The sequence below is a fragment of the Heloderma suspectum genome, chromosome 10, assembly GCF_057233095.1.
Source record: "Heloderma suspectum isolate Gila_16-S chromosome 10, 16-S_ref, whole genome shotgun sequence".
In the NCBI taxonomy this organism is placed as follows: Eukaryota; Metazoa; Chordata; class Lepidosauria; order Squamata; family Helodermatidae; genus Heloderma; species Heloderma suspectum.
This window is the reverse complement of record NC_139467.1, coordinates 35,933,237-35,946,490: the sequence shown is the minus strand read 5'-3', so window position 1 is coordinate 35,946,490 and position 13,254 is coordinate 35,933,237. Positions and strand designations below refer to the sequence as shown.

The window sequence follows — 13,254 nt, the reverse complement described above, 5'->3', positions numbered from 1 at the left end:
CCCTCCAGAACAGTATGCATTGAAAATCAGCAAATTCCAAGTGCCTCAGGCAAGAGGAAGGAAGCACTTTTCAGTAGTGCGAAGCCACCATTGGCTACAACCCTATGATTCCTGAGGTCTGCATGTTTAAGGAAGCAATTAGAATTTGAAAGCACTTTACATTTTCAGTAGGGGCAGGTACAAACATCCCATGCATTTCGAGAGACTTAAGGCTGCAGGTTTTTAAGATGAATGAACTTAAGTTTTAGTTGAAAGGGGATGGGCAATTCAGTAAGGGTAATCTCCCAAACACAGAGGATAAATTACTTTGAAGCAGAACTTCGTTTGTGGCAAGCACAGGACCAAGGACTACAGCCCCATTACATACATCTTGGCTACTCACCTGGGCTGTGAAACTGCCCGCTTCCATGGGAGGGTCATTCTTGCTGTCCCCAGCCACATTCCCACGACGGATGTCTTTCACCGACACGTTCTTCACGTTGAACCCAACATTGTCACCTGGCAAGGCCTCCGCCAGGGCCTCGTGGTGCATTTCTACCGACTTCACCTCCGTGGTGATGTTGGTGGGGGCAAAGGTTACCACCATGCCAGCCTTCATGAACCCAGTTTCCACCCTGCCCACCGGGACAGTGCCAATGCCTGATCAAATTTGGTGGAGGAAGAAGAGAGACAGGTGAAGAGACTGCACACCCAAGCTGAGCTGCGACAGCCCCCCCCTGTGGGAACAATAGGTTTGTGAGGTAACACTGAACGTTGCATGGGACATCTAACACAGGTGGTTTGGAGGGTCAAATTCCACAGCCCATAGAGGGGAAGGACTACACCCCGCAACTGTTTCCTCAACAAAGGATGAAAAAAAAATTACCTAGATTTGCCACCCTGAGGTAAGCAATTCTCCTTTACCTGGCATGTTCCTTAACAACCAGCTTCTACATTTAGATGGAAGGGGGAGATGCCACATCTGCAGTTTGTGGGGTGTTGTTGTTGCTGTGAGTGCCACTTTGAGAACTAAGGAGGTTAAGGCCAATCCTGACCCCCATTTGAAGTGGTCTGCTAGAACGCTCCATTACAAAGGATGAGGCAGGTGGCGCCCCATTGTCATGCAAAAGGAGATGTTTTGGCCCTGGGGTCGTCAGGTTGCATACACCAGAGTCAGACACTGTGGCATGTAGTTGCTATCAAACCAGCCTCTTCACCTGAAGGATATGAGCTTCCTAGCCTGATGCGTCAGTAGTTTGTGCGGAATGCGATAGGGATGCTGTGGGCTGCACCAGAAGCTATCACAGGTCCAGTAAGGTTCAGCAGCCCTTATATCCAACAGCCGTTTGAAAGGACAAGGTACTGCTAGAACATACTACAACTCCCAGGATCCCTTGGTTGGGAGTCACCCAGGTGGTCAGGCTTGCAACTGGTTTGACATCTATTGTGCAAGTAAGGGGTGGGAGAGGGATCTATCAATTTCAGTATCTTTTTCCCCCCAATCTTAACATCAGTTCATCTTGAACTTGGAGAATTTCTCCAGTCTTAAGATCATTCTGAGCTCTGACAATTTTTTTTAAAAGTTTGCATGAAAACTCAGAAGCATTTTTGTGCACATTTATCCTAATACGTGCATTTTTGCCTAATATACACATTTTTGCAAGCAGTTTTCCTAACAGAATGCATATTTGAACATTATTTTCTCTAATGAATTATTTTTATTGCATTTTTGATTGAAGAACTCCACTGCAAAACTTGGAAATGTGTGAATTTCAGTTCACATAGTGGTTGAGAATGCAAAATTAGCTAAGTTCACATTAAAATGTGAACTGAATGGATCCCCCCGCCCCAAGCGCAAGACCCAGGCAGCACAGACAGATAGAGCTGGTCATCCCCCCAGTCTAGACTCACCGCCAATCTTGTAAACATCCTGTAGGGGCAGGCGTAGAGGTTTGTCAGTAGGTCGGGATGGAGGAATGATGGAATCCAGTGCTTCCATCAGAGTTGTCCCTGCAACAGTCCCTTCCTTCCTAGTTATTTTCCAGCCTTTGAACCATGGCATCTGAGAACAGAAACAAAATGTTCATGCCAGCTTTGGAATTCATCCCCACCCCGCACTCCTCTCTGAGCCATGGGCAGTTCACAGTTAAGACCAAACTAGCATGTCCTTGTAGGAGCTCAGGGTTCCTGTTAGAAGAGCTTAACAGGGCTTTAGCGTTCTCACCATGCATCATAATCATGTATATTGATATGCCGCTTTTCCATGTAAAAACATACTCAAAGCGGCTTACAGCAACTTCAGAAAAATAAAACATACAACATTCCAAGATTGTTTTCCAACAACTAAAAGTCATAACAATTTTTTAAAATAGTCATGCACACAGGTTAATCGGAGAGCTTCAGCTATTGGGCAGTACAGAAATATAATAAAAAGTTTAAAGAAATAATTGAAGCATCTCACATTAATACAAGTACACTGAAATTAAATAATCCTATTCATACTAAAAGCAAACTAAGGAGAAATCCTCCTCCTCCAACAGCGCAATCAGCAGGCAGCCTTTGTCGATGGAGTCAGTCAGGACCTCGCCCTCCCAGGCCAGGTGAAACAGGGACCAGATGTTACAGGACTCATCACTAGATGGTCTTTATGCATATTTTAAAAGGGGGGACAAGTTTTCTTCCCTAGTTATTCTTAAGAAGGCAAAATCTGCCCCCTTAAGAATAAGTAGGGAGTAGATGTAGCAGTGTCACCAACTAAACCCCGAGAGGGCTGGCAGGAGGAACACTGAAGGCATGCCCATTTAAACCAGTTTAGATTTTTCTCAGTTGGCCATCCTTGCTCCATCTGTCTACTCTGATATCCAACCTTTGTGCAAGTACCAAGAATCTCTAGGGTCTCTTAGTTGAGAGAGCAGTAAAACAGGCTTGGAAAACTAGTTTTCAGCTACGTTCCACCCTAAATATTGCTTAAATGTAAGCTTTTGCTTCTTCAACACCAAGCCAGCGTTTTTCCTCTCCTCTCCCCTGCTTTCCTCAACATCCAGCTTGATGAAGAGCTCTGTGCAACTTGAAAGTTTGCTCACTATTTTGTGAGACTTTGTTTAGTCCTAATGAGAAGGTACTGCCCAACTGTGGATTTTTTTCCGAATGGACCGAGATGGCTTCCTTTTGTTTCTTGTGTAGTTTACAACAAGAGCTTAAAAAAATATCCCAGGACTAGTTACATTCAGTGGCCTCAACTTGATCAAGAAGTTGGATTAGCAACTACAGGAAAGGGTTTTGATAGCCATCGGCTGCCTACATTTTCTGAAGGACAGCATGAAGAGTCCAGCAGGGAGCAGCAGTACTGCAACAGCAGCTAGGTTGTCAAAGCTGTGCCTAAACTACTTGCACTGGGGGCTAAGAGCTACTGCATATCCATGTCCAAGGAGATCTCTGCACTCTTAGGCTTTCTTGACACGGGGCTTTTATCCTGCGATTGAGATTGCTCCTTCACGGAAGTTTGCGGGCTCTTTACATGACACCGTGATCATTCAAGGTGTCTCCTGCATTAAATGCCCTTTGTTCTGTTTTTAACTAAATCGCAGATCATGAGCTATCTGTTCCGCTTCAGTTCCCATCCTCCATGAAAAGAGTAAAAGCAGCAAGAAGAGGAGCGAGATCAATGAAAGATAATGGAAGACTCAGATATGGAGAGAAGGGCGGTGGGGAGGGAAGGAAGCACGTGAAAAAGGGAGTCGTTGTGATCCTGCATTTAAAACAGAAGCAGAAAGCCCTGTTTTAAATGCAGGATTTTAGGCTGGTGTAGAGATGCCCTTAGTCCCTGCAGCATAGTATTTAGCCTTTTCAGATCAACGGTGTTTCCAGATGAGGCTTTTATTGAACCACCACCCGGCTGCCTCACTGACAGAATTTTATGGGGAGTCCAGACATTGTCGACTTCCACTTGGAACCCTCCCGTGTTTTCCCACCATTTCTCCCATCTTTGCTCTCTACAGAAAAATCCATGGAGGAAGAGACAGAATAGCTGCACCATGTCATTGTTGGATGGGTGGCGCTGGGAGCTGGCCACCTGGAAACAGGGCTTGGGGCCTGCTTGAAGGCCCACCCCAAAACGTGAGACCTCATTTATTCCCTGGCTCCCACATCTCCCCTCCAGCTTCTTAAAGAACCCAAGCAAAGAGTTGCAGTGGTGCCACTGACGGAATCCGGCTTATGTTGGGGAACACCACACTCACTGAAGACCAAAGAACAGGAGCCAGCAAACAGCTGTCACTTCCTGGTTGCCCCTGTGAAGTTATGGAAACAGGAGATCTGTATCCTAGGATAGGGGTTGTAAACAAATAGCCCCAAAGGACAGATCCAGTCCACAAAAGTAACAACAGTGAAATAACAGATTTCAATCAAGGGTCAAGAGAGATTTGGCGTGTCTCGTTGTATTGCTCTCCTGCGCATTCTGGAAAAGCTGAGGACTGCTGCTACAGAGGGATATTGCAAGAAACTTGCTCCTCAGGACCTCAGTGCTGGCTCCAGGTTTTTGGGGGTCCGTGGGCAAGACACCCCCAATGGGTCCCTTCCCTCAGTGCCTGCCTTCTCACCGCCATTGTCACCAGCTGCTACTGTTGCTCCTTATCTCCTCTCTCTCTCTCTCTGTCATCATTGCTACTACCTGCTTGCTTGACAAGCAGAGAGCCAGTGAGCAAGTCAGCTGTGGCATCCCCTGCTCTTCCTTCTCACCACCACCGCTGTCCTGGACAGAGCGAGAGGCAAGAGAACAAGCAGGTTGCAATGGTGAAGAGGAGGAGCAACTCCAAGGGGCTCTGGTCAGTGGGCCCCTCCTGGGGTGTGGGCCCTTGGCAGGTGCCTGGCCATGCTTACCCTGATTGGGGAAGGGAGCTTTATTATACAACCCAACCATCCATGGGGGTTTCCCTATTGCACTTGCCTGGGGGCAAGACCATAGAGACTAGAACCTTCCACCAGGAAATGTAGTTGTTGTCCAGTCCTTCTATATCAGAGCAAGGATTGTCATGAAGACAGAGGCAAGCGAGCATCTTACTTTGGAGCTGACTTCCAGCATGTTGTCCCCATGCCAGCCAGAGATGGGCACAAAGGCCACAGTGGCTGGGTTGTAGCCGATCTTCTTGATGTAGGCGCTCACTTCCTTGGTGATCTCCTGGTAGCGCTTGTCACTGTACGGGGGCTCAGTGGAGTCCATCTTGTTCACACCCACGATGAGCTGCTTCACCCCCAGGGTGTAAGCCAGCAGGGCATGCTCACGGGTCTGCCCGTTCTTGGAGATGCCAGCTTCAAATTCACCCACACCAGCTGCCACGATCAGCACAGCACAGTCAGCCTGGAAAGGAGCACAACAAGTCTTGAGTCTTGCTATGGGGTGAGAATTACGGAACACCGATTGGGTGTAGTAGTTGGAGGCCCTACTTGCTGACCTGCCATTAAGACCAGTCAGATTGGAAGGAGCTAGGGACAGGGCCTTCTCAGTAGTGGCCCCTATCTTAGGGAACTCCCTCCCAAGGGATGTGTAGCTGTCCCCCTCAGATGCAGGATTCAAAAACTAACCTGTTTTGAATGACTTGGAGCTGATGTGCTTTTAATGGTCACGCTGCCATTTTACTGATCTTTTATTGCTGTGACTCTGAATATAGATTTTTTTGTACTAGCCGAATTGTATTTTAATGTATTACTTTTTGTATTTTTTAATTTTAAAGTATATTATAATTTTATTGCATTTTATATTTTATTTTAAAGTGTATTATAATATACATTATATTGAAGTCTATTAGATTTATATATTTTATATATTATTTATATTATTATTATTATTATATTAATTGTATTGTACTTTACTTGTATTTTGTTTGCTGCCTTCAGTGGACTTTGTTCAGAAAGGCAGCTTATAGTTAAAATAAAGAAAGAAATAAGAATCTGTCCGCAATGTTCTTCCGCATTTTACACAGGGCGAACAGGCCAGTCATTACAAAAAAGTTTAAATGGACACAAATCTGGCATCAGAAATGGCAATATTCAGAAACCAGTAAACTTCAGCCACCCAGGACACTCTTTGTCACTGACCTTAAAGTGGGCATTGTGGGGCAAAGAAACTTTTAACAGTCACCTGGTGCTCAAGGCTTTATTATTACATTTATTTCCCACTTTTTTCCTCCTGCAAGGAACCTAAAGTGGCTTACATAGTGGTCCTCCTCTCCATTTTATCCTCACACCAACCCTGTGAGATAGGTTAGGCTGAGAATCGGGGACTGGCCCAAAGTGAGCTTCATGGCCAAGTGGAGACTAGAACAAACTCTCTAACTGCTACACCACACTGGCTTCCATGGGCTTGTGGGAAGATCTTCTCCCATCACCGTGCTAGCAAAAGCATCACCTGCTAAACACCAACATTTTGCTAATGGCAATCCATACTTAACAGAGCTCATGACCTGCCTCTCTTTAGCAAGCTTTACCCCTTGCCACAGCTGCAGTTCATATTTTCATGCACATTTGGAGGTGTTTTTAATGCCCCCAGACCCTATTTCTTCCCACATCTGCTGCTTTTTGTACCACCCAGCCTGATGAAGAGTCCTGGGCCCTGTCTCCATGACAACAGAAGGAGAAAGAAGGAGTGGCTTACACGCATTTTTCGAGGAGCCAGCTTTGGTCCATGCGAGGCTCCACAGGCACGTGAATCGCACCATTCTCAGTTGCTATACAGAACATCGTTCGGGGTGGGGGTTGGCACGAATGTCATCTGACTGGCAGGGGCTGCTCAACCAATAAGAGAGGCTTCTCCCTCATCCAGGCTCCCCCCACCCCATTTCTCCTTCAATAAAATCTTCCTCCTCTGTCTTGATAATTGCAGTAACGCCTGGAGCGCGCATTTCAGGAACAAGCCTCATTGAGTACAATGGGAGCTACTTCCCCCTACTCAGGGGACAGGAAGCACCCCTTGACCAGGGTCACGGTCAAAAGCATACCCTTGGGCAGGGCTAGCATACCCAAGGTAAATACGGGGGTTGGGGCACACAACAACTATATCATGGAGAACCCTACTTAAGGAAAAGAATCAGACTTTAGGCAGTCTCAGGAAATCCAGTTTTTCCCTGATAAGTTCCGGGGTGGCTGCCGGATGGCCACAACATCATGTATCCCCAATGACCTCAACACACAGCCAGCTCGGAGTAAATCGCTGGTGGAGACATCCCCCTGGATAACTTGAAGTCTTGCACAATTTTGTGGGATTTTCATTGATTCTAATAAAGGGATTGCCCAAGTATGGATCTGGGATTTTTTCCCCTCATGGACCAGTACAGGTATTTTCAGGTTTTTTATACTGTACAAAGGTAACAGTTTCTCTACCACCACTACCACGTGGAGCATTCCCAACCCAGAGTTTGAGAACATTTAGGAATTTGCATCTCCTCCACCCCACCCCAAGGGACTTACTCAAAGTGCCGGATATATGAAACCAGCAGAAAAAAACCCTTCCAAAATAAAAAGTTAGTAACAACATCAACACAAGATGAAAAGCAACAGTATCAGAGAGCTAATAAGATGGGGGCCGTTACCTGAGAGGTCCCAGTGATCATGTTCTTGATGAAGTCCCTGTGGCCGGGGGCATCAATGATGGTGATGTAGTATTTGGGGGTCTCGAACTTCCACAGGGAGATGTCAATGGTGATACCACGCTCCCGCTCCGCTTTCAGCTTGTCGAGCACCCAGGCATATTTGAAGGAGCCTTTCCCTATCTGTGAGGAATATACATTGGGTCCACAACTGCTTTTTGGTTACTGAAAACTTAATGGGGGGTTACGCTGGTTTTAATTTCTCTGTTGGCTCTCCTTAGTTAATTCTGGTTTTAGTTTTATGTTATTGATGTTTTATTATGGCAATCCATCTTGAGAAAGTTTTTTTTTTTTTTTTTTACTAGGACAGATTTGGGAGATGTCTGAATCAAAGCAGGGCTGCTCTGATGTGGACTGAATCTGAGCACTCCTAAAGATTCAGGATTCAGAGGGATGCAGACATGCCTCCAAAAACTGATGCATTTCTCCCAAAGCTCCCCGTATTAGGAAAACACCAGGGTGCGGGGAGGGAGAGGAGGGGCTGGAAACTTGTCACTGGCTGCTCTAGCTTCTAATCAGTTAATGGTTTTGCCAAGGCTCCCCACCAGCAGAAGTCTTCAGTCACCTGCAGGACTGGGGCAGCATCTCTTCATGCAACCCATGAAGAACTTTACCACCTTATCTGCCACTTGCATGAACTGGGCCTTTGCAGGACCAGCCCAAGTATAGAAACCAGCAAGGCAAGTGTCTAGAAGGTCAGAATTGCAGCAAGGATAAGGAGCAAGAGCAACTGGGGAGAAGGTGGATGGCCAGACGGAGTGAGCCCATTGGGGGTGTCTTGCCCAAGGGCCCTACAAAACGTGGAGCTGGCACTGGGTGATTCACACCATCAATGTATCCTGATGGATGAAATGGGGTCCCAGTCTGAAGAAGTAGCAACCAACTCTTTGACCATTTATAGCCCAGTCCAGTGCAGAATCAGGCATGCAATACCCAATCGAAGTCAATGCCCTTAGACTTTCCTATCACCGCAGAGGATTGGGCTATTAATCACTGGAGGAAATTGTAAAGGTTTTTCCGAGGACAGCTGAAAACCTTGGGCCAATTGGACCCATTATTCACTCTAGGAAGATGCCGTTCCACCCAGCCTTAGTAAAAGAGCATCGCTGCCCCAGACCTCTGCTGCTTCCTTTTCAAACTTCTCAATGGTTCTTTTGTCAATGCCTCCGCACTTATAGATGAGGTGTCCGGTGGTCGTAGATTTCCCAGAATCCACATGGCCAATTACCACAATGTTAATATGGGTCTTTTCTTTCCCCATGGCAGCAACCCAAGGAGCCTGAAGAGGCAAGAGAGCATCAGTCTGAATACTGACAACCCAACATGCAAAACTGACTCATTTGACCATTTCAAAGCAAGAGAAAACCCATATTCTTCAGCAGTAGGAGCTAAAGTCATGTCAGCTGACCCCACTGTCTGTGCGAGCCCTGCCCGGCCTGGTGCCATATGTGTTGGACTTTAACTTCCTTCCTTCCTTTATTTATTTATTGCATTTATATCCCGCCTTTTTTCCTCCAAGAAATTCAAGGCAGCGTACATGATCCTCCTCCTTCCTCCATTTTATCCTCACAACAACAACCCTGTGAGGTAGGTTGGGCTGAGAGTCTGTGACTGGCCCAAAGTCACCCAGTGAGCTTCCATGGCCGAGTGGGGATTAGAACCCGGATCTCCCGACTCCCAGTCCAGCACTCTAGCCACTACACCACACTGTCTCTACACCATTATGCTCAGCCAACATGACCAGTGACCCAGGCTGATGGGAGTTGTAGTTCAACACATCCGGAGGATGCTGGGGAGGGCTGGTCCATGCTATCTATTCAACTGGTCCAGCTGGGGTTGAACCCTTCCCCTAAACTATGGAATCGCCTCCCAGAAGGCAAGATGAAAGCTTCCTCTCTACTATGCTTCCACAAGGGTTGTAAAACATCTATTTCATCATGAGTTTCACTGAAATTCTGGTTTTCCAAGGCATTTCGAATATTGCACAATAATGTATTTTTAAATATTGTGCACAGGTGGTGGTTGGACTGGTTGTACACCGCTTTTGAGTGTGTGTGTGTGTGTGGGGGGGGGGTAACAGTACAGAAACATTTTAATGAAAGAGATGGCCAACTCTTTCAAAATGGCTTCTGTAACAATGCTGTTAAAAGCAGGAGATAATTTTTTGCTCCATGCCATAAAAAGCTTCACCTACCAATTTCTGGCAATACCGCTGTTCAAGACACAAGAGAAGCAATGCTGGGTTCTTCTTGGGGAGCCAGTTGGTAACCCCCACAAGGCCGGAGTTTGTCCCAGTTTTTTAGAACATAAGCACCAAGTGAGTAACGTAAATGGCAAGTCCTTGAGTCTGAAAGCCTCCAGCCAACACCACACAAGGTTGACTAAGCACAAGTTGGTGTCCAGTCAGATTAAGATGTTAGCCTTTTGTTTCAATGCATTTGCCGCAAGGAATTGCCATGGGATGTATGCTTTTTGCATAAGCTAATGTGCAAGAGATGCATTCCCCAGCCTAGGACCTTCCCAATCAGTTGGACTGCAACTCCTAGCATCCCTGACCATTAGCCATGCTGGTTGGCTGGGGCTGATGGGAGCTGAAGTCCAAAACACCTGGAGGACCCAGGTTGGGGAAGGCTGGTCTGTTTAGTCTAGCTGGCAGAGATTCTCCAGCAGAGGCGTCTCCCATCATCAGCTATCCAACCCTTTCTGCTGGAGATGCCAAGGATTGAATCTGGGACCTTTGAGCATGCAAAGAAGTACTCTACCACCAAATCTAATCCCACCCACATTCTATCCCATGAGCCATACACAAAGTACCAGTCTACATCCAAGCTCTGACAGATCAGGGATTCTAACACAAAACTCTAGAGCTGCATAAAGAGCTGGTCAGAGTCAACTAATTAATACTCACGTTTTACAGGTGAGGAAAAGCCAAGAGGTAAGCTATTCATGCTATTGCTTATCTACTGCAAGTCATCCAGAGATCTACCAAGAGATCCCTATCTTCCTTGTTATCCATCCCTGGTCTAGGAAAGAGCCACTGTTTTGGACTCTTATAAAGTCACCTCTTCATTTCACAATGCAGCATATATTAAAGATTCCCAAACTCACAGGTGAATCCCCTTTTAGGATGGTAATTAAAGAGCTGTATTTTTAATTTAAAAATCCACCTCTTCTTACTGCCTACATGCATGATAAAAGTAACCAGCTAAAACCTTAATAGTAGAAAAGCATTAACACTATTAAATACTCACCTATGTTGAAAGGCTTAGAAAAGAAAGCTCAGGCAATCATAATAATATGCTCCATTGTCCTTTTTAATCTGACCTAAGATCTAAAGCTTGGTGAGCCACACCCTCTTATTAGGATGAGAACCAATCATTGCTCTCAATTGGTTGGCCACTCATCCTCTAGATAAATAATTAAAGGAAAAAGAGACAACTTATCCTGAGTTCATAGATGCAGAGTGTGGTGCAGCCTAAGCCCAGGTATGTTTACTCTAGAGTAAGTCACTATATTCCGTGTGGTGCTTACTCTCAGGGAAGGATGTATGGGATTGCACACCTCGCTTACACACTGACCTGGGAATAAGCCCCACACTGAATACATGATGACTTACTTTGGAGAAAACCTTCATAGGATTGACCCCAGAGGAGGGCCTGGACATGAACCATTGTATACCAGCCTCCCCAATAATCAGCAGAGATCCACAGTATTACAACAGGGGTGGGAAACTTCAGTGGGGGGCGTCCAGGGGCCATTTTCACACACACACACACACACACGGGCTCGCTTATGCTGCCACATTGCAGAATGTGACAGCAGAGGTGGTGGTTGGGAGGTGATTTCCTGGTGGTTTTTGGCAGCAAACTGCTATGGAAGATGGAAACAGCCAGGTTTAGCTCCAAAACAAGCTAAATTTGTTCGTTTTAGGGTTCCATGGAGGTTTACCCTCGAAATTCACCTACACTGTATTCCTTTCAGCGCCAGGTGAAGACCTTTTTATTTTCCCAGGCATTTTAGCATTTTTAGCTTTCTAGACTTTTAGCTTTGCTGTTTTAAATCTGTATTTTAAATTTCTGCACTGCTGCTAGGTTTTATTGTGGTTGTATTGTTATATTGTGGTTTTAGTGTTCTATGTATTTTATATTGTTTTATTGTGTGCCGTTTGGTTTTAATTTTTGTGAACTGCCCAGAGAGCTTCGGCTATTGGGCGGTATAAAAATGAAATAAATAAATTCAGCAGCAAACTGCAAACTTTGTTGCCACCATGAGTTTCAGAACGGATGAGAGACGTTGTATGGTATAAAGGTGCAGCTTCTTTATTATTGACCAAGATATGCAATGGGCAATAACCATGTGAGCAACTGGCTTACAAAGCCTCAGTGAGGCCATCAGAACATCAGGTGACTGGAGGGTGAGCACCCCATCCCCCAAAAGATGCCTTGGGGGGCTCCCTCCCTTCCCACACTGAATCTGCCACTGCCCCTGTATGGCAGCTAGCTAATCCCATGCTGTAATCTTTGCAGGAGTGAGGGAAATGCTGCTGCTCTGAGAGATGTGTTAGGAGGAGCAGGGCACAGCCAGACTTTTCAGGGCACCTGAGCCTCTCTGCCCATTGGAAGCTGCACCTCACTGGGCACCACAGGACTTCTGTCTCCATTCCCGCAAATTCACCCACTGCCCCAAAACAGAGGGAAAAGATTGCAAAACATTCATTCTTCAGCACAACGTGTTTTACATTATGAAAAAAGATTACTACAACTAACGTCAAATTACAAATCAGAGGCACAGAAAACAGGCAACTGAGATAAGAATTAACGTGATGGGAAAATATGCCCACCAGGGGAGCCTCTGCTTCTCTCCCTCCCTCCCGCACCGAAGCTGCCGGCTGTGCCAGTCAACCCGAATTCCCCTGTAGCGCCACTAGATCATTACAGCATGAAGTAGGCGGGAAAAGGTGTCCTCGCAAGGCCAATTGTGAGAGATGCCCCCAAATTCCTACTCAGCCCGTGACTGGCTGATCTCATGCTGTGACCGGGGGCATGGGGGGGCGATGCTCCTCCGAGAAACACTCCAGGCCAGGGCTGGGCAACATGTGGCCCTCCAGATCTTGTGACTTACAACTCTCAGCATCCCTCAGCTTCAGCTATGCTAGCAAGGGCTGATGGGAGTGGCAGGCCAAAACATCTGGAGGGCCAGAAGTTGCACACCTCTGGGCGAGGAGGAGGCGGGGAGGCGGGCCTTTCCAGACCACTGATGTGGCTCTGCCCGTTGCTTACTGCATCCCACCTTCCTGCAGAGCCTGGGTCTCCAGTCCCACAAAGGGGTGGGGGTAAACTCTCCCACGGCCCCGAAAGAGGCACTTCCAAAACATTTCCTGACTTACAAAAGGGGAGAAGAAAGAAATCAGTACAATGGACAGGAAATGACAAACCACTGGTACAGAAAACATACAACTAAGAGGACAATTAACATCGTGGCAAAATATGAAGTACCAGGCAACAATGAAATGCAACATCACTGTAGTTTCTCTCCTTCTTCTTCTTCTTCTTTGCAGGATCCGGCCCTCCGCAACAGCAAGGATCTGCTCCTGCCAGAAGCACAGGATGGTGCCAAGATGGTTGCTTCCACTCCT

The 13,254-nt window shown here is 46.5% G+C and overlaps 1 protein-coding gene across 1 annotated transcript in view; it reads right to left on the bottom strand.

Moving 5' to 3' along the window:
- The window catches only part of LOC146338128 (elongation factor 1-alpha 1-like), a 19,578-nt gene extending 6,324 nt beyond the window's left edge, over nucleotides 1-13,254 (bottom strand). Inside the window, exons 1-6 of the mRNA XM_084814415.1 lie at nucleotides 13,115-13,254; nucleotides 8,737-8,898; nucleotides 7,563-7,742; nucleotides 5,039-5,335; nucleotides 1,891-2,041; nucleotides 383-639 (exon numbers count right to left, since the gene is read on the bottom strand). Of these exons, the coding sequence (XP_084670541.1) occupies nucleotides 383-639; nucleotides 1,891-2,041; nucleotides 5,039-5,335; nucleotides 7,563-7,742; nucleotides 8,737-8,880 (1,029 nt within the window). The 5' untranslated portion in view covers nucleotides 8,881-8,898; nucleotides 13,115-13,254. The remainder of the gene's footprint in view (nucleotides 1-382; nucleotides 640-1,890; nucleotides 2,042-5,038; nucleotides 5,336-7,562; nucleotides 7,743-8,736; nucleotides 8,899-13,114) is intronic.